The following is a 25,233-nucleotide window of genomic DNA, read 5'->3' on the forward strand; positions in this document are numbered from 1 at the left end:
CAAACTATCTTCCCCCCAACCAAATAATGCCGTAGTTGGAAACTGTACCACCACATATTTCAGGGGTGATGGCGGTCACGAAATCCTACCCATTTCCATTTGTTTTCATGCCTCATTCCCCCTATACCCTCATGGGACCATAAAATTTCATTCAATTTCAGGTAGTAATTATTTAGTTCCATAATCAGCAGGTCCACAACATTGCTAATCATAGAAAGTCAATTTAATCCTGCAGCAGATGGCTTATCCTGCAGGGGGGGAAGGCTAGAGGTCTCCCTCTCTCAAAAGCCTCTCTGGGTTTTCACATCCTGGTTCCACCTTCTGCTTTGTGGTAGCAGGTAGTGATAGCTTCTGCTGCCACCACCTATTTTCCAGAGGGCGCCTCACCTGGTACCTACCTCCTAATCCTGGTGTATGAGAAAAATAGGGCCCTCACACCCTGTGCTACTTTCTGATGATTAAAAAAATTCAAATGTAAACGTTGGAACAATTTCTACATACTGATGGCTATGTAGCATATAGGCATGTGGCTGGAGGGTTCAGCCTTTCCTTCCCTCCTTCGGAGATAAACTAATCTCACAAAAGATAAAATCAAACTTGATTTAACGAAAGCAAGCTAAAATTGTAGAATATCCTTTTTAACTTTAAATATATAAATGGAAACTCTCTGTAATGGTATGTGGGAATGACCTTGGGGGACAGGGGGAAGAGCCACAGTCAGGGAAACAGTTGGATAAGAGGCAACTGAGCCCACAGAAGGAATGTGGGCATGGCAAATGTCTCAGAAGGGACCCTTCCTAGTTTCATGGGCTATAAAGGTAACAGGGGAGAAATGTACTTTCAGATTTCCAAGATTCTGTTAATGTAGCTTTACAATAAAGTAGAATTAGTTCCTCTGGGCATGCTTCTTCACTGACTACCTCACAAGGCTGACACCATCAGTACTGAAAAAAGATAAACTTCAGAACTGCCCAGATCACAGTATACCACAGTGGACAAACTCGTGGAAAGAAAAAATTAAAAAGAAAATATAAGACTGTAGACAGGCCACAAGTTGAGACTAGTCTCCTACAAATGGCATTCTCTCAGAGTCTGGAGAGGTATGGGAGAAAGAGAGAGATCCAATTATTATTGCAAATCACAAGGAGATTCTAAAGAAAAAAAATACATTAAACCCTAACCTCAAATATGGAATAACAACTGAAATTACACATGATTCCCTAATCCATACAAGAAATAAGTGTTGAATCAATAAGACTGAAGCATCACACAGAAAATAGAAATTAAACCTAGCACAAGTTTCCTCTGTTTCTATTACCTGGATTTTCCCCAGATTCCTGGAAATTCCAAACTATAAACCAGGGAATCATAGCGGTTCTGCATTTTGCCCCACTTTGGTACACAGATTTCACAGGAATTCTCATCCTATATTCTGCTCCTTATTTTAAAAGGGCCAAACTTTTCTGTCTCCAGCACAGCAAGGGGCTGGGGTAACTCAATTTGCCTACATGACAGTCAGCACCCCTCCCTCAGGGGGTTATGTATTAAGGGCCAGATTAAGCCTGGCCCTTAATCTGTTTAGGCTACAACTAACCCCTGGTGGTTAGCTGACTGGGTTAATTCTTTTTTGGAATTCCATGACCAAGGAACACCTTCCTTGTTGACCCAGTTAAGCATGTTGTGGGAATATAGTCTTCATTCAGGAGCAAAACACAGGAAACGCATGGGGTGAATTGCACTTCACGAAGACATACCATGTTAAATTTGCTCGCCTTTAAGATGTCTTTTAGTGTAAGAAAATTAAGCTATAATTTAATGAATATCACTTGTCCTCAATCTAAGAGTCTGAAAACTAGACGTTAAATTCTACTCTTGAAATGTGAAATAGCAGGATCCAGGTTTTGATACAAGCTGAATGATAAGTCACATTGTTGCTTTAAAAGATAATTTTAGAGATATAATTTTAATTTTTAGAGAGCCAGTTTGGCCTGTTGGTTAAGGCAACGGGCTAGAAACCAGGAGGCTGTGAGTTCTAGGCCCGCCTTAGGCATGAAAGCCGGCTGGGTGACCCTGGGCCAGTCACTCTCTCTCAGCCCAACTCACCTCACAGGGTAGTTGCTGTGGGGAAAATAGGAGGAGGAAGGAGTATTTGGTATGTTTACCATCTTGAGTTATTTATACAAAATAATAATAAAGGCAGGATAAAAATTAATTAATTAATTTTCTGCTTGATTGTATCTGAAAGACTATATAAACTCATTTGAACATGCCTAATATAATATATCCATCATGGCTTGGTTAATTCCTCTGTTCCAGTTGTTTGTCCTGGCTGGTTCTTCCACTGGTTACATTTTTTTTTTAGTATTCCACTCTTCTTTCAAGCTTACTAAAGATGGAATCTATAACCTTACAACCCTGGTATCAGATAAATATTGCAATCAACTGACATACAAAAACAGACCTCAAAACCAACAATCTGCTTCTTTCTCTAGTCTTACTTAACTGTGTTTGTGATAGTTCTTTCTCCAGAGAAGGGCACAGTTTATAACTTTATACATGTATTTATTTTCTCTGGCAGAGTGCTGCACGTTGTTCTACGCTGATTGTATTTCAGGAGGGTGAACCTAATGTTCCTAATCTTGATTGAAAAAAATGAGGCTGGAAGGGGATGGCATTGAACAGTTTTGGCTGTAAAATGTTCTCTTCTGGTCACTTGCCTGAAGTGTTGAAGCCAGTATCAATTCTCCAATACTGAATTTACAAAGAAGCTCAACCTTTGCAGTGGAGAGCTCTGACCAGGATGATCATTGTCATTCTTTGCAGCTACAGTTTCTATCACCACATCTTCATAAATATAAGTTTAATATATAATAATAGTAATAATAGTAATTCTTGCAAGATGATGCTGTCAAGGTAATGCATGCTATATGCCAGCAAATTTGGAAAACACAAGAATGGCCATCAGATTGGAAAAAATCAACTTATATTCCCATACCAAAAAAGGGAAACACTGAAGAATGTTCAAACTATCGAACAGTGGCACTCATTTCACATGCCAGTAAGGTAATGCTCAAGATCCTGCAAGGTAGACTTCAGCAACTCATGGAGCGAGAATTGCCAGATGTACAAGCTGGGTTTAGAAAAGGCAGAGGAACTAGGGACCAAATTGCCAGTATCTGCTGGATAATGGAAAAAGCCAGGGAGTTTCAGAAAAACATCTATTTCTGTTTTATTGACTATTCTAAAGCCTTTGACTGTGTGGACCATAACAAATTGTGGCAAGTTCTTAGTGGTATGGGGATACCAAGTCATCTTGTATGCCTCCTGAAGAATCTGTATAACGACCAAGTAGCAACAGTAAGAACAGACCACGGAACAACGGATTGGTTTAAGATTGGGAAAGGAGTACGGCAGGGTTGTATACTCTCACCCTACCTATTCAACTTGTATGCAGAACACATCATGCGACATGCTGGGCTTGAGGAATCCAAGGCTGGAGTTAAAATCGCTGGAAGAAACATTAACAATCTCAGATATGCAGATGATACCACTTTGATGGCTGAAAGCGAAGAGGAACTGAGGAGCCTTATGATGAAGGTGAAAGAAGAAAGTGCAAAAGCTGGCTTGCAGCTAAACCTCAAAAAAACCAAGATTATGGCAACCACCCTGATTGATAACTGGCAAATAGAGGGAGAAAATGTAGAAGCAGTGAAAGACTTTGTATTTCTAGGTGCGAAGTTTACTGCAGATGCTGACTGCAGTCAGGAAATCAGAAGGCACTTAATCCTTGGGAGAAGAGCAATGACAAATCTCGATAGAATAGTTAAGAGCAGAGACATCACACTGACAACAAAGGTCCGCATAGTTAAAGCAATGGTGTTCCCGGTAGTAACATATGGCTGCGAGAGCTGGACCATAAGTAAGGCTGAGAGAAGGAAGATCAATGCTTTTGAACTGTGGTGTTGGAGGAAAATTCTGAGAGTGCCTTGGACTGCCAGAAGATCAAACCAGTCCATCCTCCAGGAAATCAAGCCAGACTGCTCACTTGAGGGAATGATATTAAAGGCAAAACTGAAATACTTTGGCCACATCATGAGAAGACAGGACACCCTGGAGAAGATGCTGATGCTAGGGAGAGCGGAGGGCAAAAGGAAGAGGGGCCAACCAAGGGCAAGGTGGATGGATGATATTCTAGAGGTGACGGACTCATCCCTGGGGGAGCTGGGGGTGGTGATGACCGACAGGAAGCTCTGGCGTGGGCTGGTCCATGAAGTCACGAAGAGTCGGAAGCGACTAAACAGATAAACAACAACAAAATAATAGTAATAATAACCGGCAGTGGTGATCCCAGTAGTTATTGGCACACTGGGTGCCATTCCAAAAAACTTGGCACTTAGAAAATCTGCGCATTGACAAAATTTCCATCTGTCAATTACAAAAGGCCACTGCTTGGATCCACACAGATACCTTGCCAATACATTACGACATCCTAGGTTCTTAGGAAGAACTCAGTGCGAATGAAGGCCAACACCAGGTAAAGAACTGGCAACTGTGTTTTCACGTTGTTGTGTATAATTAGAATAGTTATTGTTTTAAGGTATGCAGTGCAGAGTTCCAGAGACTCTGGAAAATGCTGCTGAGATTCTCATTATTGCTTACCTCTGAACAATTTTTGTTCAGAAAGTATCAGGGAGGAAAGCTGCAACTTTTACATTACTCTAACCGAAGAGTTCCAATGCTTTTTAATTTTCTCCCTTTCCATTTAGCATTTTCTGCCTCTGGAATTGTCTCTCACATCCACAGTTCTATTTTTCCTCCTCCTCCTTTTCTCCTTCCCCTGTCAATCAGCTTTCCAATCTCTGTTGTAGCCTAATATAGCTCATGGTCTCCCCACCCAGTGTCTCTTTTCTGTCTCTATCTATAGCTCCCCCTTGAGCTCCTCTAACTCCTATTTTAAGCCCAAGCAGCTGACCTGACGGGCAGAAGCTGATGTTTACTTCCCTGCCTGTTCCCAGAGGACCTGACAGGCCTTGCACAGCGCCTTCTGAACACTTCCCCCTCTTTGAGCTACCTCCAGGACAGCCACAGAAAGAGGAGTTGGTCTATAGGATGTCCAGTGGAATTGGAGAAGGTATGGTCTGTTTGAGGTCTCCATTGTGGAGCACATATATTTATCACACAGAAGGGATGGCCTTTCTATAGAGGGACCTTCTAGTTCCTTGGAGCTTGAAGCCATACAGCTTGAATGGAAAGGCTCATTCACCTGTTGTACTCAGGGGAGTAGTTTCAGTTTTTAATATTCTTCCTCAGTCATAAATAAATATTATAATAGTCAAACATCCTGTGTTGATTGTTAGTGGCACAGGAGCCTATGGTATGCAGGTAAGTATGTGAAAGAAAGAGACTTTGGGCTAATTTACAGAATTTTGTTCAGATAAATGTGTGGCTATTATTGTGCAAACAGTCAGTTATCATATCGCAGTTATTTATTGAATAAATGCTTAAAGTTCCTGCAGCTTGGTTATAGGTTCTGCGGTATTGCAAATTTCTGTGGAACAGTGGTAGGCAACTGAGAATCCTGGTTCCCTTTTTTGTGGCTCCCCAGAGATCTTCCAGCTGTCATTGCCCAAAATCAGTGGCAGCATTTTCCCCTTCTGAAATAGATGATACATAAAAAGTTAGTATAACCCCCCAAAACAAAACCTTAGCATGGTTTAAGAAACAAAAATGCTTCCTCTCAAAAAATCAGGACAATCATGAGAAAGTCTCAGGCTAAAATAATTGCATTATTTTCCCTTCCCATTAGAGCCTCTGCCTACCATGCAAAAAATTATGTGGAGAATGACATGAAGGTGAAATGATGCTGGCCTCTATCATGGCATTGTTATTTTTAGCTGGGGTGGGGGACAATTTCCAGTCTGCAAACCAGGTAAAATTATTCCTCCAGTCTTGTACAATAATGTTTGGGGATCCTCCCTTCCAAAACAGTTAAGAAAATAAATGCAGCCTTCATAACTGGTTACCTATTTGTAGCCTTACCCAGCACTAGCTGCGTGTGTGGCTAATCCTTGTTTAAAACCATCCACACTGATGAACATGGCCACAACCTGATGAAGTGGATTTCATAGTTGGATCATGTGCATTTTCTCGGTAAATGATCTGTTCTGCATGACGATGGGGCCCAATTCATATGTATTAATGCTTACCAAAATGATGTAATTTTGTCTGTGTGCACACACAGCATTTACTCAACTTATTCTTCACATGGGCGTAAGAGTTCTATAACTCTTGTTTTTCTCTTACAATTAATTTTGCATGTTCTTAAGACACATTGTTGTTATACTGAAAGCATTTCCTGCCTTATCTTACTTTGGAATCTTTTACATTGTCTTTATTATTACCTGATTGCTTGGCACTTATCACCTGTAGTTTGTCCCTTTGGCTGTATGTACTGGGCAAATAATCCTTGTTGCCCTTGTTCTAATACAATACAGTACTGGACAGGAATTCTCTTTCACCATTTAAGAATCTTCAAAGCGGCAAAATTCATTTTCTGTTCTCTTTTCTGAAATTCGAACTTAAGCTGTCTTATACTTTGCCAAGTTAACTTTGCGTAAATAAGCACAGCCATGAGAATATTCAAGGGGTGCTTTTCACAGAGTCATGATGAGCAAATGGATGTTTTCTGTGGCACAGAGCAGCAGAAAGCATCCCTCTTCCATCCATCTTTTAGTGAAAGGGGTAGAAAGGAAGCCCTGCCATCTAAGTTGTTCCTTAAGTGTGATTATGCTGCCTGGGTGTCCTTTGTGCTCTTGAAAAACATGACCACAAATTGAGAGGCAATCCCACCCAGGGGTCAGGTTGCCAACTTGGCAGCATTTTGCTCCATTAACTGCTCTCCTATGGCAGAAGTTCAGCAGACGGAGCTTTCATTCAGGCACCCCCACATCACCTCCTGAAATCTATTGTTGTGACTATCACCACAACCTGTTGTGTCAGAGAGAAAGAATTGTGCTGAGGAGGAACAACAAAGTTCAGCAAATGTAAAAAAGACTTTCTGCTGGCATGGGGGTGGGATGGGAGGAAGGGCAGCAAAGCAGCCGCATCCCCCTGCATCTCGGTCAACAGCTTCTGCAGCCTGACAGCCTTTTCCCACTCTCAGGAAGAGAGAAAAGGGGAGATGCTCTCATCACTGGCTGTCACTGCCAGCAATAACGTGGCAATGAAAAGACGGAGGATTTAAGTCACTGTCTGTCTGGCCGTCTGCCTTTGGAGCTAAATCTGCTGCACTCTCCGCCCCACTCCAGGGCAGAGAGACTTTGGTCCAGTAAAGTTGCATTCAAATATTTGTAGCTCAGGGTTGAACTGTGGAGTCCCCGGTGCTCTCTGAGCCTTGCGGAAATGTCTGCAAGAAAACAACAAGGCTCAGAGAGCACCAGGGACTCCACCAAATTGCATTCATCCTTTGCCTGTGCCAAGAGGGTCCACAGGGTAATGTGAGGGGCAAATAACATTCTGATGACCCTGAAGGGGAAGGAGATAAATAACAGAAACCAGATTGTTGTTCTTTTCCTTATGTGAAAGGAGACACTGCATGGGTAAAGTACAGTAAAGGATACGGTTTATGTTAGAAGGTGCTAGCATCAGAAGGTTGGAGTGCTTGTAGGAATGCAGAATTTAGAGGCATCGGGTCAGACCACAGTAAGGTCATCCCATGCTGTTACCAGATATTACGTTCCATCTGTGACACACACAAAGACCAGGCAGAGTTTCAATCACACCATTGTGGTTGCCATCTTGATTTTTTTTTTTTAAATTACACCCTGGGGACACCCCTGGGCCCTGTGCTATTGTCACTGTAGCTCAAGCACTTCTTTCTGAATTGGTGGGTGGGATGCAGTGAGATTCCCACTGTTTGAACTCAGGTGAAGTTCTTAACATACTAGAAAAGGTATAGGGAATGAATTTTCTCTTTCTGCAATTGTTTCAACATGCTCCCAGTAAATGTGGCTGCAGGAAAGCAGGCTGCGATGACAGCTGCCACCCCACCTTCTGCATGTACTCCCTTCTTACATATTTTTTCATGTTTTTGTCCATTAAAACAACAGTCCATTTAACTAGTGTGGTGGGAACTGAAATACTGGAATACTCTAACTCTGGGCATTCTACAGTATTTCAACTTTTTGTAGCCTTGAATGACAAATATTAAACTATCTAATTATTTTGACTACTGAATTATCATTTGGATGAGCCTTCTTTATGCACAGGGCCCAGGGCAATTGTCCTATTGGGTTCCCCCTTTTAAAAGGTCCTCTCCTCCTCACCTCTCTCCCCCCAGATGCATTCCCAAAATGACCATCTCAAAACGTTATCCAAAAGCAGCAAAACAAACACTGGGAAGTTCAGGCTGCAAAGCAAGGATGTCCTCATCTCTTTTATGGCAATTCTCAGGAAGCTAAACTTTTAATTTCAAGTTAGTAATGTTTTCTATCTCTTTGATCCCTGCCGCCAGTTTGAGTAAAACGATATTACCGCATTTGCTTTATGATGTTGCATGTTCAGGAGATCCTTACGTTCTGGAAGTTTGGCTGGGGAATTCTGGGAGTTGAAATCCACACATCTTAAAATTGCCAAGGTTGAGAAACACTGTTCTATACTGAAGCAGTGTTCCAAGAAAGTTTATTTCTTTTTATACAGAGGTGAAATAATTTTAGAAGCGTTAGCAATAATTGAATAAACAGATGAGTGTGGTGGTTTTCCACCTCTGAATTAGTTAGAAGCTGCAGGAAGCAGGGAGGAAAATAAAAAGGGACGAGTCCCCTTTTAAAGAGAGCAAACTTTTCCTTCCCAGGATGGGAAAATATCCATCAGACCTCAGAGCACACGGAGACCAAATTTGCAGCCTGTTCTGGGAGATTGGTTCACCTCACCCGCCAAACTCCTTTTCTTTTTCTGGGCAGAGACCATGGTGAAGGATTCTGCTTCCTCTGACAGAGAACTCATTGAACAGAATGACACGGAAGACATCAACTTGCACGCAGTAGAATCTATTAGTGACCTGCACTATGCCTCCATCAGAAGTGAGGACACCAAGGTTCCTGAAGGTATGTTTTCAAGAAGGCTTGAGGTTATTCTCTGTCCTTTGCTCTTTGAACAGTTTCTGGTAAGCTTGTGCTGACTGCAGAATGGCTGAAGAACCCTGGGATAGTCCCCAGACCAAAGGTCTATTCCTGTTCCTTCCCATTTCTTATTTTTCCTTTCCCCTTCTTTTGCAGGAAGCAGCCAGTCACAGCCCATCACTCCATGGACTCCACACAGGGCTTCCTCCAAGCATGCCTCTTTCCCAGATGAAGATGACCCTGCCTTTCCCGCCGTCCAACATCTCCACCTTCTCCCTTTCACCTGCTGCCCTTGCTTCAGACCTGCTTGTTGCCCCACTGCCTTCTTCGCTCTCCTTGGAGTGCTTGTTGTGGCCAGTCTTGGCTTAGCTACGCTGGCTGTGTACCTGAGTGGTAAGTCTGGAGTTTGGTGGGCCACACATAAATGAGGAAACAATTAAAAGCTCAAGATAGCATCTAATACGTATTTGTCATAGGGAAGAAAGCATTTTCAATGAGCATTTCCTCTTGAAGTCTTCCCAAGGAGAAGTTTTGATGGGAACTGATGATATGCCATAAAGGTTCTTCTGGCTAAATTAGAGGAAAACACTAGCTTTCCAATGCCCAGTGCTTCTAATCACTCTGCTTCCCTTCTCATTCCCTTTCCAAAATGTAGCTCCTGCTGTGTATCTCAGCTGACATTTTTGTGAAATGATTCTGTATCTCTGTAGTTACACATTGGGTTGCCTGTTGCATAAATCACATGAAAACACACTTCCCATTCTAAACACAAAATGGAAGCTCGTGCTGATGTTTAGCACCAGGTGCCTCCTTTGCCAGTGTAATATGGTTGCAAGCTTTTCCAAGCCCCCTTCTACCAGTAGGAAAGAAGGAAATAAAAAATAAAACAACACACACCAGAACTCTATGGTCTTGGCTGGGTCAACCCTCAGGATCAGACTAATTTATGAAAGGCCTCCAAGTGCCATCTTAAATAAGAGCCTATACATGTAACACTTAAAGCAGTTTACACTAATGGAGAAACAGGGAAAATGCCTCAGCTTGCTTTTGATAAGGTAATTGTTGTCCAAACTGCAAAACACAGTTCACACGACACAATAAACCATAAGGTGATTTGTTTAGGATTTGTGGTGCACCCCAGAGGGGGGGCCTTTTTGTTTTTCAGAATTGAAGTATAATCCCAGAGATCTATTGGTTTTACTACCACCACCAAACCCTTTTCTGATTTGGAAATGCTTTTGTTTTTCTCCTCTTTTCCTCTAGATATGAGGTAACACAATTGGTGGGATGTGGGGAAGGTACAGAACAGCAGTCACTTTTTAAGATAACATTTGAACAAAGAATCAAATTAGCTTTTATTATATAATTTAAAAAGAATTGTAAACAAGTCCCCTTAAAATTACAATTTATGTTTAATTCTTCAGAGTATTCAAGCTGTCATAGCAAGATTACAAAATATCTGTAGGCTGCTAATCTTCCCTTTCCCGCAATAAATATCCATTCCTACCCTGTTGCTTTGACAGAGGATTTCCCTGTAATTGGAGTCTGAGCATCTCCCAGACCTGTCCTTCAACCCACACCTCCCAAATCTCTTTGCTCCCCCTGAATTTAAACTGAGAAGTGGTACCCCACGTTACTGTTTTTTGAGTGAGCTCCAATGCCCAGGCACCATGTTTACCTTAACATGTTAATGTAACCATTGTGGAGTCCAAGCCATCATTTAAAGCTTAGTCTGTTTTGCCAACCCAACCTATTGTGGTTTATTCAGCAAACCATGATTAAGTGCAAGTGAGTACTTAGTCAACATGTGAATCATTAGGACATGTGGAGCATTTCTTCCCAGAACACTAAATAGCTCAATGCTGAATAGATCAGTTTCCCTGAGCTTCGGATGGCCCCTGACCGATCACAACCCTAGCCAAGCAGAGTGACATCTTGACATTAGAACCACTGGCTGGCTGCTGTATGGTCACCACAGCCCTCTCAAGAGATCCGAGTCCTCTTCGGGTCCCAGCAAGCAATCCAAGTGCGTGTATCTTGCTGGCATGGGAAGGAATTTGTTTCATAAACCTAGTTGTGGCTATGCCACCTTCCCCACCAAGATGTTAGGCAAATACTTAGGACTTCAGCTTCAGTCATCTTTGCAGACTGGCTTTACTGGCTCAGAGACATGGGAATTGTAATCCAAAATTTGCAAATGGAATATATATATAAAGATTAAGAGGTTTGGGTATAGCAGGGTGACATGCATCCATATTAAAAATGGTGCAGAAGAGAGAGGCTCTATAAACATCCTATGGTAGTCATCTGGTTACTCTTTCTCTCTTTTACAGTCTTACAGCGGGAGTCACTCCGCGCTCTTGCCCAGTGGCTGGAGTCCCAAGAGGAGGCCATCCGGCAAATGAGGGCTGTGAGCTTACAGCTATGGAGAGAGCTAAATGCCAGTGAGCTTGGGGGTCAAACCTGAGCCAGAGAGCCTCATCATTCCCACCCTCTCTTTTAGAGAAGCTCAGTTCCAGAGCTTTAGAAGAGTGGAAGCCAACTCATTGCTTCACCAGTTTAAAGAAAGCAGTATGGGTGACTTGGACAATCCGATCACTAAAACGAAAAGGAGTCCTAGAGAAGCACTGATGGGTTTTCCAGCTGCTGCAACCTGTAGGACAAATGGACTACAGGCCCCCTTGAGATTGCCCAGGGAGGACACTGTGCGACAGACAGATATCTGACCAAGAAGTAAAAAGAATGGGGTTCCTAGTAAGCAGGCTTCCAGCAGCATCACACATGCTTTGTGTTTCATTGATCACAGTATTTTGAGAGATACTATAAGCACCTTTTTCAAAATGCACTACTCAACTTCATATGTATTTTTTTTAAAAAATGTTGCACGGGGATGTGCTTGAAGAGTTATAATAAAAAATCCTAGGCTTCTTTGATCCTCACTGTTTGCTTAAAAGGGGGATCCACCTATAGAAAAGAAACCATCAGTCTGTAAAGAACTAGGCATGGACACAGAATCCAGCCATTATCCTAGCCTAATAAAAGAAAGGAGCGTTTGCTGTTGGCCCTGAAAATTCTTCATAAAACTCCCTGTTCTGTGTTAAAGTACAGCAGAAATTAGACATACACGCAAAGCCATTTCCTAATTTGTGCCTGGCTCTCCACAAGGCAAAAACTGATGGAGAGGGTAGTCCTGTAGCCCAAATTAAGAATATGAGTATGTACAGACTATAAATTTCCTGCTGTTAGACTTAAGACCCCTTTTGTTTTTTTACAGGGGAATGCCCAACAGAAAAATGCCTGTGGTCACCCTTTTGTTGAAAAATGCTAACTTTTCCTTTGAAGCAGAGAGGAGAGTGACAAGTCATTCCTTTTATGAAAACACTATAGGCTTATCCACAGAGCAATGCCAATGGGCTCCCCTGCTGCCCGTGAGACTGAAAGGGATGGCAATGCAAAAACCACTCTCCCCACTGCCTATCTTCAGATACGGGGCTAGATGTATTGCTGCCTGCACACAGTTTAATGTGGATTCCAGGGCAGTGATTGGAGGATTCCTTATTTTTCCCCTCCCACCCACATGACTACTAATCGCTCACTTGAGCATGCCTGCAGACTGTGTAATTGGACACTCAATGTGGGAGGACCAGAGAAGTTGAGGCAGTACACTACATATCTCAGAGCTAGTTTTTTGTGCAAATACTGTTCCTTCAAAATCATCCTGGAGTGCTCCTGAAGGAAGAAAGCACGCAGGGGACAGTAACATTGACCAGGCTCACTCAGGATGCAATGTGGATAGAACTGTTCCACCCACACAACTGCAATCATTCCGTGGGTGGGGCTGACTCCTTTCCCAGCCTCTTCTCCCCAGACTGCCATACCTGCCCAAGGAGCCAGTGGTGGCGTCAGTGGGAAGGCCAGAGGGTCAGTCCCAGCTGCTGCGGGTTTCCACCTGATGGTTGCTGGCGGAGATGGCTTCTCAGCCAAGCTCTGTGTGGCTACAGCACGCATGGGATTTTGGCTGTACTTTCTTTTGGCTCTTTCAACCCATACACCCTATGGGGAATGTAGAGGTGGGAATTGCCGGAAGTGGCAGTGGAGGCAAAGCCTAGTCTCCCTGACTCTCAGCCTCGTGGTCCGTGGGTGAGGGACAGAGGGCTCACCAAGGCCGCTGCCTGCTGCTCTCTCTCATAGAAAGTACAATGCAGTAGCACGTGTAGCCCCACAGCACACCCTTGTCTTCTGCTGCAGTGCCTGAAAGAGAGGAAGAAGTTCTGCTTTCTGCTTATCAGTGGAATAGTAAGTGTTCCCATTGGTAAGCAGATAGATTTTTTTTTACTTTGTTCAATATTCCCCTGCCCAAATTAAAAAAAAGAAAACATTACACAAGAGAAGTCCAGTCAAATTAGAAAAGGCCACAGAGACACAGAGCCCAGCAGCTACACAGAGCAGTCCTGCAACGGGCCAATCAATGTTCATCAGATCTCCAACCTCTGATGACTCTTCCCCCATGTGACCTAGAATGGCTACATGGCAGATCTCTTTGGAAAACACCACTTTCCTTCGGGAACACCTTGGATTGGCTTCAACCCACTTCAGCAGGGGGCTGGCAAGGAGATGGAGGCTCCATAGTGGAGTCATGTCCTCAGCAAATGGCAAGTAGGTGTCTTCAAGTTAGGGCAAAGAGGTTGTGTGGATGAGCTCTAGGTTTCTGTGGCCACCATTCAAAATGCATTGTGACATGAGAATATGCACACAACTGGTTAGAATGAGAAAATGCAAAGCCAATAAGGCACTGGGTGTACAGTTGAAAGAGGATACTCTTTACTCTTTTTGAAGATGAACCTCCAGCTGCAAAAGCCATGTGAATGAGCTCAAGCCAACAGGAGCGTACTTACTAAGCATTTAGATGACCCTGGCAGAACTTGAAAGCCTACTGCTTAGTACTTAGATGGGATACTCCCAGGAAATCCCAGAGCTGTACATTAGGCAGGGAAAAAGAAAGCCCTGGAAGGCAACCATAAACCATGTTGTTGGAAAAGTTACATGCACACATCTGTAAAGTCACCAAGAGCTGAGCTTGGCTCAGGAGAGGCTTTACCTTGAGCTTTAAAAAAAAAAAATGGTCTAGATCTAAAGTGTTATTTTTGCTTCAAAATAAAAGTTGGTATTCATCAAGGATACACTGAGAATATAGTTATTTTCCTGCTAGCCATCCTCCTGCAAAAAAAAGAAAAGGTTTTATTCTTATGGCTAATTGTTCCTCATGGTCTGAAGACCAGCGGATCAACGCAGATTTCTCTTCTGAGAAAAACAGGCAAGGGAGGCAGTATTTTAGACAAAAATCCAAACAGATTTTCTGGGAAAGAGAATCTTATTAACTTGGCTTGGCTTACCACTAAGTGACTGCTACCTTTGCATTCTTATCAACAAAGGTTTCTGCGGAATATGAAGGTTTAGTACGCTGGATATATATGTGCAGACTGTGTGCAAACTCCGTGCTTCCTAAAAAGATACGTGAGTGTATCTCTACTAAGTCAGTTTTGCCTTAGAACAATGATTTCAGCTGGGATAGGGTGCCGAACTGGAACTGATTTGGGATACAGAACTGGATGTGTGGGCGTGTAAGTGTGCATCAGACATCCCCTTTAGCACCCATAAAGCTTCCTGTTCCACTTCATGTTATTTAAAAGCATATTTTAAAAATAGAAAGCTGGGATGCCGTAGAACAAAGCTCTAGATATAGGACAACGTGTGGACTGCACAAAGGACCCACTGAGGTGGCAGAGAACACTTTGAGTAGGAAAGTTCACTTTTGGGCAAATAAGTTTGGGTGACTGATCATGCCAACCAATGCAGCCATTTTGTAAACAGACTAGTGTCCTATAGTAGCCATTTTTGTCAGCATGTACATCACATACACACAAAATTACAAATGTGCCCCTGCCTCAGAAAGGTTGCCTAGCCTAATGTTTGAGCATTGAGTTGTTACATCTGCAAAAGCAGGCTGGCAAAAATCAAAGAGGCAAGTTAGCCAAAACGAAGTAGTCACAAGGTGAGGCACCACTGCCACGGCACAATGACTTTCTCCCACTGCAAAATGAATAGTAAAGGCAAAATTAAATCAATAGTGGCATCAAAAACCTGCTGCTCTTTTTACCAGACAACAAACCAGAGAACTTCCTCACAGTAGGGTCAATTCTCCCTGTGTGGAGAAAAAGAAGAATGCTCAGGCCTACCAAAGAATCCAAACACAAGGAAAGGACCTTTTTTCAGCCTGAGGCACAGCTTTGATTGGCTTCTCCTTTTGTCACTGAAGTAGAGTAGTTTCCCATAAAAAAAAAATAAAGCTCAGTAAGCAAGAAGCAAAGCTGAACCTCAAAGAGTGAGAACAGAACGACAGGTGGCGATAAAGAGGATATGAGAGCATAGCCAACAATGATAAGCAACTGCATCAGTAGAGAAGAGGTATAACCTTCTTCGCATGCTATCAAGCCTTACTTTTAATCATCGACACTGATCTCTAAAAGTACATTTCATCCATCTCACAGCAAAATACCTTCAACACCAGAGGGGAAAAACCCAAGGCACCCAACCTCAAACTGGTCCTTTCACAGCCTCCACCCTGGACCCTGCCGTTGATAGCCTTATCCTAAAACCACCTTCCGAACCAAGTTCATCACTGGGAAAGTTCACAACTGCAGGAGGCGAAGGGAGAAGATTCAGTCTTTGATTAATACATTCAGTGACGGAGATAGGGGGAAAAGGGGTAAAAAAATCACTGGCTTAAAAAAAGCAGCAGGGGTGAGAAAAAAATCTCTCCACCACCCAACCTCGCTTAAATTTTTGGTTAAAAAAATAAAAATGGCACCTGCCCATTGTCATCCCACCATAATTCAAACATCCAAGACATTTAAATATTATTCTGTACATATATAAAAGCCCCCAAAGAAAGGTGGGGGTGTTGAGGGGGACAGGGCACAAGCCCACTTTTTCAATGGGCTGAGGCCATGGGAGGGCTTCTGCCTCAGGATCTCTCCACCCTTGCAAGGTTCACAGTGGTCCAGGTCGGTTGTAGTTCATTGGCTTCTATGGAAGGCAGGAAGAGGAGAAGGAGACCAGCCCTCAGAGGACATCAGCTCGCTTATCTCGAACACGGCTCCTTGCTTTCGTTCGGGCTTTGAAGGCAGCAGAATTATACAGGTGCTGGGGCAGCCAGAGGGAGAAGAGACACAGGCCTGATTAGCTCAGAAAACCGCCAAGTAAGAACACTCAGAGCTTGAAAATCACGGTCTAATTCTACTAGGCCCAAAGTAATTTCTGTTGTTATAGTGACACTGGACCCCTCTACCCCTCACAGCCAGAGAAAGAACAGGAAGTTCTGTAATGGTAATACAGGAAGGACAGAGTAGCCCTGCTGGAACAGGACAAGGACATTTAGGTCAAACATTTTTATTTATTTCTTCAACTAGCATGGCCACACAAAGCCTCTGGTGGAGCTTACAAACGAATTAGAGATAATCATAAAAAATAAGGCATATCGAGACACTCAAAACAAGTTGGCAACTGAGGACACCAACCAAAGTACTACTAAGTCCCCTAAAGAAACTCACTCAACACTCTGCCCCAAGGCCTGAGGGAACAGCCAGGCCTGCAGAACCTCATGAAAGGCCAATAGGGTTGGAGCCATCCAAATCTCAGGGGCTGAGCTGTTCCAAAGGACAGGAAAGGTGTGAAGCTTCTGGAACATTCAGAAGCAGGGCACAAAGGCAACAGCTCCTTCCCTGTTTTGCTCCCAACACCTGATTTTTAGATATAGCCTGTTTGTGGCTTGAAATGAGAAGTCTTTATTTTACTTTGGTGTCTTTCCCTTTGAGGCAGGCTGACATAGTTCCTTGATGTCAGAGAAAACCACACAGAGCTGAACAAACTAAATGAGAAACCTCTAGAAACACCAGTGGCATTGATGGCCTACCTTCTCAAAGCGTGAGATCTTACTGGCTTTAACAGTTGCTGCATCCAGCACTAGTGGCGGTCCCAGCTCAAATGTCTCCCGTAACAACTCATTGTTCTGGGGAGGGGAGTGCAAAGAGAAAAGAAGGCCATTAGGTGGTATACTGGGAGAGGCTGCTGAGATAATAAGCAGATCCCTAGAGCTAGAGATCAGTTTTGTGCCATGCTTTGATGGTCTGCTGTTGAAATCTTACTCCTGCTTCACTACCCACATCTAAACCAAGGAGCAATAATTCTATGCCACTGAGTCAAGTTCAGTTCCTGATGACTGTATGGACAAACGCTTGCCATCTGGATTGGCCTCCCATAGTAACCCGAAGCTCTCCCACACTACTACCTCTCAGCAAACCCACACAGACTCCTCAGCTCCCTACCTGCAGGTGGTGCCTGACACCAGAACCAAGGGCCTCTTTGAAGGCATTGTACGTTCTTCTCCTTGCCCAGCTGTCAACATACATGCACTCCAGTCCAAACTTGATGGTCTCCTCATGGCACTCCCCATTCTGGAGAAGGAGAAAACGCTCTTGGGGATTCCAAAAGAAGAGCTTTAGTTAACCTCACCCACCTCAGTACGGAAGGGTGGCCCTCGGACTCTGTCATCTCCTCGTGCTTGGAAAGGCCTGGGACTTCCTGGATGCTGAGTGCAGGGATACACCACTTACAGTATGGGATTCTTTTTTAATCTATGCAAGAAGTCACGTCCACTTGCTTACCAAGGTACTGCTAATAGAGGGCTCTGAACAGTCACAGAGCAGCTTTATTATAATGCCCTAAAAAGCAGGATACTACAGCTATCCCAACCAGAGCTGTGTTTTGTTCCTTTTACTGTGAGGAGCTGGCAAGCACCACCTTTCTTCAGCTCTGGAAGGGAAGGGAGGAAATCCCTAACAGATGCTCCTCCCTTCCCAGAACGAACAGGATTCTAAACTAGACATGGGAACTTATTTTCTATACTAGGCTTCAACCTTGGAACATTTAGGTAACAAGAAAAAGGAGGAAACTTCTCCCAACACGCACAGAATATCTTTTCCTCAAAAGTGAACAGTCACTGCCTGTGCTACAGTCGGAAGAGACCACTTAAGTCATTAGGTCCACTCCCCTTCTTGATGCAGGATTGACAGATGATTCTCTAGCCTCCACTTGAATGCTTCTGACATTTGGGATTAGGAGAACCTAAGGATCTGAAATAGAGCACTTGAGGATCTTTGGAGAAATGAACAGCCCTGCCAACAGAAGATGCCCCCCCCCCCCGCCACTCTCCCAGCCTGCTTCCATCCAAACTCCCAGAATTCCAGCTGGCACAGCTTTTGTAGTGCCCGCTAAGCAATGATCGCAAGAGGCACCTCAATGTAATGCAGGACATCGCGGAAGATGGATCGTTGCTTGCGTCGGTCTGTTTTGGCTCGGTACTTGTTGCTGTCAGTGGCCAAGGCTTTTAGTTTGGTGCACAGCAGGTCAGCGTCCTCGTAAAAGAAATCCTCCTGCGGCAAAAATGAAGTAAGATATTAAACCTAAAGCTTAAGTGTGGAGGCCAGAGACTAAGCAAAAGGCAGCACATCTTGCATGGGAAGAAAGAAACAAGGCAATCTCTTTCAAATGTTATTTTGCTCTTCCCTTTAAAAATGAGAGGCAACCAGTGGGTGCTGGGTTGGCTATCACCTCCCCAAAATATCACCTCTAACTACCCTAATTAAAATATGCTTTAATACTATGTTTTTAAACATATCTGAAATCTGGAGAGATGATTAATCTCATGCAAAATCTCACACATCTTGGAGAGAGAGAGCTGAAATCTCACGACTTTAGCTTGTTCATAAGATTTCAGCACTGTGGAAGGGGATGGGATAAAGTGACCAGGCCTTTAAAGAGATGCCAGCCTCGGTTCTGACTCTTAGGATCTCCTGTGCAAGCGATTTGATCAGGCCCACATTCAGTAAACTACCAAAAGGAAATGCTATCTATTGATTTGACACAGGCTGTTAGTAAGCGTGCAGACTCACAAATACGGAGTGAGGGTATCTTTTATTCAAGAGTGAGCAATTTAAGCCCCAGCTTTGACCAGGGACCATTCCTCTTAAACAAGGTGTAACTCAGAGCTCAATGATATTAATTCCAATGTTATGAATCATCTATGTTCATTCATCCAAGCCACTGGAAGGAGCCCTGAGGACCATAATATTACTGCCAACTCTCCTGGGTGTCATGGTCCAAGGGCCAGGCTCCAAAACATGGGTAGATTAGGGCCTGCTGGGCGCTGGGCCTGCAGATTCATCAGTGGCAGGCCCTCCCTCTCCCAACACTGAAGCCTCTCCAGCCAAGTGAGTGCAAAGAGACTCCCTTGGTTCGTAGACCCGGTGCTCTGTCAAAGACCTTCGGGGTAAGTGGCAAGCTGCTGACTCTTCAAGCAAGCCAAGCGCCTCATTATCGGCAACTGCTAAGCAGGAAAAGCTTTAAGCTGTGTGTGCTCAATGGGGAGAGGATTTAAACTGCACAGAGACTTCCTTCTGTTGATGGAAGCAACTTCAGCGTCCAGCTTTGTGCTTTGGTATCATGCTTTCTCATTCTTGTCTCCTGCAGTCTCAACTTTGGCATGTTTCTGACCAAGTCTCTGGCTTTTCTCTCAAGACTTCCAAGACATTGTATGTTTTTGGATTATTTACACCTCCTCCTCAGACACTAGTAAGCCTGTTGAGCAGACACATACTCTTTGCTTCCCCTTTCTAGCTCCGCTCCTGTTTTCACACCTTGACTGCCCGCGCCATGCCTCTTCTTTGCCTTCTTGCCACTGCTACTCTTTCGAACACTCTCCTGGTGCGGGCCCAGCAATAAGTACCCCTGCGAGCCTGACCCACAAATGCACTATTTAGACTGCCTGCACCCAAGCTCTCCCGTGTCTCTCCCTTGCCTCCCTCCTGCTATTTCTCCTCCAAAGCTCACTCCCCTGCATGTGCTTGGCCCCTAGTGCCTCCACCAGCCTTGCACTCCTGGCTGCCTGGGCATTTGCCTCCTTGCCAAAGCCAGGACACGCAACTGGGAAGCCCAGAATGGGAAACGAGATGTGCCTGAGACAAGGTAATGGATCCCCCCCATAATTGCTCAGTACCCACTAATGTTCAATATTTCATTATTCCGGACCCAGTGGACCTATAAGGCATCATGACTGGAAAATTCTCAGTGCAGAATTGTGTGTGTGCATGCGTGCATATATTCCTGCAAGAATCCGAATAGTAATTTCATACCTCTATGTCCCGGGCCAGCTCAAACAGCAGTGCAATTGTTTCACCTGCCACAATCCGCAGGTTGACATTATCACTGGAGAGCATCAAAGGCAGCTTAGGTAAATGGCTGTAGAAGAAAACAGCAGGGATGACTAATGAAACAACGAAGGGAAGGATCATCATAGTCACCCAACCTAGTTTGCAGAGAAGCTACTGCTGCTGCTACATCTCTTATCCAGCACTCACCCCGTTCTCCACATCTAGAAGATCTAGGCAAAACTAAATGTGGGCTCTCTACAGTGAAGCACTAAATCCTGGTTTCTATATCTCAATTAGAATGGAAAAAGATCTCAAGATTTTCCCCCACCTTAGAAGAAATGCTGCCTGATAAGATCAGTCAACTCACTTGTCCAGGATCTTCTTGATCTGGGTGCTTGGACAGATGGTGAGAAGCAGCGACCAAGACTGGAGCGCATTGCAATGCAATATCCGGAGCAGAGGACTGTGTTGGGAGGGTGCCAAACTGGCATCCTTGCTGCATGAAGTGCCAAAGATACCTTCCAGGCAGGCCAGACAGGATACCAGGTCCTGAAAAAAGGGGAGGAACCAGTCAGTTCTCACAAATGAGAATGCAATAAACTAAACAAGCTCTAGTTACCGTGCTTATTTATTTATCAAATTTACCACAGCCCATCTCCCAGCTAAGGAGGGACTCTGGGAAGTTTACAATAGAAGTAAAATTTAAAATTCAGTACAAGCTATAAATAATTTATTTAATTTTATTTTCTATCCTACCTTTATTATTTTTATAAATAACTCAAGGTGGCAAACATACCTAATACTCCTTCCTCCTCCTATTTTCCCCACAATAACAACCCTGTGAGGTGAGTTGGGCTGAGAGGGAGTGACTGGCCCAAGGTCATCCAGCCGGCTTACATGCCTAAGGTGGGACTAGAACTCACAGCCTCCTGGTTTCTAGCCCATTGCCTTAACCAACAGGCCAAACTGGCTCCATTAAATATAGATATAAATAGAAGATAAAAATATAAGGTACAATAAAATCCAGATGGCAGTGAGGTTCTAATTCAGTCCGTGAAAATATAAGGGGCCATTTTACGGTGCCAGCCATTCCCAAGAATGACTACTTCCTGCCCCAGGCGAGATGGCAAAACCAGGTCTTCATATTTTTATGGAAGTCCAGGAGAGAAGGGGCTTGCCTCACCTCCAGGGGAAGAATGTTCCAAAGGGCGGGAGCTGTTGCAGAGAAGGCCCACTTCCTGGACCCCGCCAGATGGAATTCTCTTACAGACGGGGTCCGTAGCATGCCCTCTCTGCATGACCAGGTGGGATGGGTTGATGTAACAGGGATGAGACAGTCCCTCAGGTAGCCTGGCCCCATGCCATGTAGGGCTTTAACGGTGATAACCAACACTCTGAATTGGACCCAGAAGCAGACTGGCACCCAATGCAGCTCACACAGCAAAGGTGTTATGTGTGCCGATCTTGGGGCACCTAAAATTGCCCGTGTGGCTGCATTCTAGACCAGCTGTAGCTTCCGGATACTTGTTAAGGGTCAGGGTATAATGGCTCCCGGATCCTGATGACTATTGACCTGTAGGCTTTTGACTGTCCTAGACCTAAATTCTGCTGTGCTTCAGGCATGGATCACTTCCTAGAGTTATATATATAAGTTTAGTCAAAGATGTCCTATAGGAACCTTTTCCATTTTTGCTATGGGTTAGGGGGCTACTGTGAGAAGGAACTGAGGGGTGGTGGACCGGTGCCACAGCCCTTACCCCGTGGCCATGTTTCTCATAGCAGCTTCTTTGTCTCTGCTTGAAAGGTTAGGCAGAGGAATAATTTTAACCAGGGATTTCCAGCTAGTAACTCCTACTACTGAACATGGTAAGTATGGGGAAGTTTGGCTGATTGCATCTTAGTAACTGTGTAGCGCTAAAGCTCAGCACATCGGGAGCTTCCTGTCTGCTTCTCTCTCATTCTAGCAATAAGTGCTTCATATTTTTTCTTTGATAGATCTCTTGCATCCTCCTGCATTTGGATATATTAGGTGCATTTTAAAAGCTTGGTTCGACGTAACTGAACTGAATGATCTTTGAGCCACCAACTGCATGTAGTGTGTGAATGGCAATAGTTAAGCAGTAATATCCCAACACAGGGCAGAATAAAAACAAAAGATGAAAAACAGAGGAGACAAAAAGACCAAAGGAACCAAGAAAAGTTTGTTTCTCTTCTTAAGGTAAGCCACAGAAGAAGATGGCAGACATAGATATGGAGCTTTCAGTGAGATGCCGCAATGGCAGAACCACATCCAAGATTAATAACTTCCCCCCAAGCAATATCCTTTGAAAAGATTTCTAAATGTGATATAGTCTAGCTCAGGGTTTCTCACTCAAGGTTCCCTGAGAGGTCACTAGGGGTTTCCTGGGAGATCACAACTTATTTAAAAATTAGTTTAAATTTGCACAACTTCACATTAAAGAGGTAAGTTTCATTCTTTATTCTTAGTTTAGGAACAACGTTAATGCATATATACAGGCCTACACATGAAACAAATGTAATTTTGTAACTTCTGGCCTATATTTGAGCCTGAACGTGCAGGGGTTCCCCGAGGCCTGAAAAATATTTTAAGGGTTCCTCCAGGGTCAAAAGGTTGAGAAAGGCTGGTTAGGTAGAAGGTAAACTGAGAATTGCTGGCAGATCTCTGGGTAACTTGCCAGAGTTTAGCCAGATGTTGGACCAGTGATTCAATGAATACAAAAGAATCCACCCCCCCTGCAATAAAAGTAGATATTAGAAGCCTGAGGTTTGCCTTCCCTTGGGGTAGTCTAACAGCTGATTTACACTTGGCAAAATTTAGGACAGAGATACAGAGAAAGGGACTCAACAAACTGGTTTTAAATCCAAACCACTATGCAATTCCAAACAGTCCATGTGGCATAGTGGACACATACGCTTCCTCAACCTAATGCCTATCAGAGGTGGTGGACCCCAACTTTCACTTTCCCAGATAGCACTGGGGCTAGGGTGGTGAAAACAGTGGTCCCACACATCTAGAATGCTCCAGGGACAGGAAGGATAAGTTGATAACATGTCAGACCAGAATGAGAAAGAGCTGGTTGACATTCTCCTGTGAATTTCATGAGATAATTGGGGACGATCACTATTTCCTGGCCTAAATCATAAAGGGTTTATGGTCACTATTTCCTGGCCTAATCATAAAGGGTTGTTCTGAGGATAACATGAACACAGTAACTAAGTCACTGCAATCTCCATAAAGGCAGGATAAAAAAAGGAACCAATAAGCAAATATAGAAAGATCCTCTAATATAATCCCAATACCGACACTCTTCTTAGAGTTCTGACTAAAATTCTTCATAACAATGATGCTCACGGCATTGACAGAACACCTTTTCCCATTCTATTCCAGAAGTTTGGCTGGAATTAACAGAAAGTGAAATGCATCCCTCTCCAGAACTCCCTTGGAGTTCTGCTGTTAATGAAAGAGTAAGAACATTCCAAATCCTGTTTCTCTTTAGGAGTCACCCAGGATGGAAAACAACTACATCCTGCATATGACAAGGAGAGAAATGGAGCCAGCCTCAGTGGAAAGTCTGCCATTTATAGCTTTCCTGTTAAAGCAGTCTTTCCCAGCTGCAGCACAAGAGATGTATCAGACCAGCACACTGCTAATTCCCAGCCAGCACGCCCAAGCACTGAGAAAGCACTGGCATACCTCCATATCCGCAGCAGCAATATAGCAGCACATCCCGAGAGCAGTCGCACACTGTCGGTGGGGAGACAAAATAAGAGGAGGAGGAGGGAGTGGGGGAGGAGGGTAAGAAAGGACGAAGTCATTCAGGGCTAGCACTCTGATGCATCTCCCTCCCACAGGCCCTCTGATGCATCACCCTTTGCTGAAAACCAGAGAAAGAGGCAGTACTCACGCTCTGCCGAGCAACAGGGCTGGCTGACGTGTCAGTCAGGATGGTGATGAGGAGCGGCTTCAGGCTGTGGAAGACCTCCTCCCCTTCTGGCCCCGAGCCCATCTGAAGGCACAGTAGTGTAAGTACGGTAGCAGCAAGGGCCTGCTCCTCCCCTTTACCTGGCGGGAGGAAGACACAGAACTGTTGGCAGGCCTCACAGCCGAAAAGAAGGAAAAAGCATACGTCACCTGGAGAGCAAAAGGAGACTGGACACGGTGGGGACACAGGACACCCAATGTGGTGTCCTTTCAATGTTTTCTTTTTAATCCGTTCAGTTGTGTCCGATTCTCAGAGACTGCCTGGACAAGTCCCTGCAGTTTTCCTGGCTTTACAGAAGTGGTTTGCCCTCGCCTCCTTCCTAGAGCTGAGAGAGAGGGACTGGCCCAAGGTCACCCACTGCTTCTTCTGCCCCGCTGCTTCACAGATCAACTTGTCTTACAAGATTCTTGTAATGATTGGTGAGACCACATCTGATACACTAAGTATTTTATTAGTCCAAGTGTCCAGTTACAGTAAGATAGAAGTTAAAAAGTGCCACACTTAAGAACAAAGCCACAAGTAAAGCAATCGGTTAACACTCTTTCAAGCCCAAATGATTTCGATGGAAGTGACTGAAGCAGATGCTTAATTCTGCCATTAAACCAACAGGATCCCAAGTCTTTTGATTACAGCGGTTCAAGCCCCGAACCCCCAAACCTGAAAGGCTCACCTTTCTTCAGGCACTTCTCTAAGGAATCTGTGAGGGTGAACCTGCGTTCCAACAGGAAGTCAAAGAGCGTCTTGGAGGAGAAGGCTAGCCGCAGGCTCTCAAGGGCAACCTGCCGTGTCTTGGCACTAGAATGGCAAAGAGTTGGGGGGGTGAGAGAAAGAGAAAGAACACAT

The 25,233-nt window shown here is 44.2% G+C and overlaps 3 protein-coding genes across 6 annotated transcripts in view; 2 read left to right on the top strand and 1 right to left on the bottom strand.

Moving 5' to 3' along the window:
* The window catches only part of HYAL2 (hyaluronidase 2), a 138,323-nt gene that overhangs the window by 73,611 nt on the left and 39,479 nt on the right, over positions 1–25,233 (top strand). The window lies entirely within an intron of this gene.
* LOC134489350 (uncharacterized) lies at positions 4,955–12,052 on the top strand. The gene is made up of 4 exons (XM_063291982.1): positions 4,955–5,131; positions 8,961–9,104; positions 9,276–9,512; positions 11,453–12,052. Exons 1-4 carry the CDS (start codon positions 4,990–4,992, stop codon positions 11,584–11,586), a joined length of 657 nt encoding a protein of 218 aa, XP_063148052.1. The 5' UTR covers positions 4,955–4,989; the 3' UTR covers positions 11,587–12,052.
* Positions 10,445–25,233, bottom strand: part of IFRD2 (interferon related developmental regulator 2) — a 31,710-nt gene continuing 16,921 nt past the window's right edge. Inside the window, exons 4-12 of the mRNA XM_063291981.1 lie at positions 25,061–25,185; positions 24,313–24,470; positions 24,102–24,152; positions 20,754–20,935; positions 20,369–20,474; positions 18,473–18,610; positions 17,504–17,632; positions 17,092–17,187; positions 10,445–16,322 (exon numbers count right to left, since the gene is read on the bottom strand). Of these exons, the coding sequence (XP_063148051.1) occupies positions 16,242–16,322; positions 17,092–17,187; positions 17,504–17,632; positions 18,473–18,610; positions 20,369–20,474; positions 20,754–20,935; positions 24,102–24,152; positions 24,313–24,470; positions 25,061–25,185 (1,066 nt within the window). The 3' untranslated portion in view covers positions 10,445–16,241. The remainder of the gene's footprint in view (positions 16,323–17,091; positions 17,188–17,503; positions 17,633–18,472; positions 18,611–20,368; positions 20,475–20,753; positions 20,936–24,101; positions 24,153–24,312; positions 24,471–25,060; positions 25,186–25,233) is intronic.

This window comes from Candoia aspera, chromosome 2, assembly GCF_035149785.1.
Source record: "Candoia aspera isolate rCanAsp1 chromosome 2, rCanAsp1.hap2, whole genome shotgun sequence".
In the NCBI taxonomy this organism is placed as follows: Eukaryota; Metazoa; Chordata; class Lepidosauria; order Squamata; family Boidae; genus Candoia; species Candoia aspera.

Excerpts from the sequence above, each read along its gene's own strand:
- LOC134489350 (XM_063291982.1), top strand. The coding sequence starts at position 4,990 with ATGTTTACTTCCCTGCCTGTTCCCAGAGGACCTGACAGGCCTTGCACA. Across the intron at positions 5,132-8,960 it reads GTCCAGTGGAATTGGAGAAG|AGACCATGGTGAAGGATTCT; the intron begins GTATGGTCTGTT and ends TTTTCTGGGCAG. Across the intron at positions 9,105-9,275 it reads GGACACCAAGGTTCCTGAAG|GAAGCAGCCAGTCACAGCCC; the intron begins GTATGTTTTCAA and ends CTTCTTTTGCAG.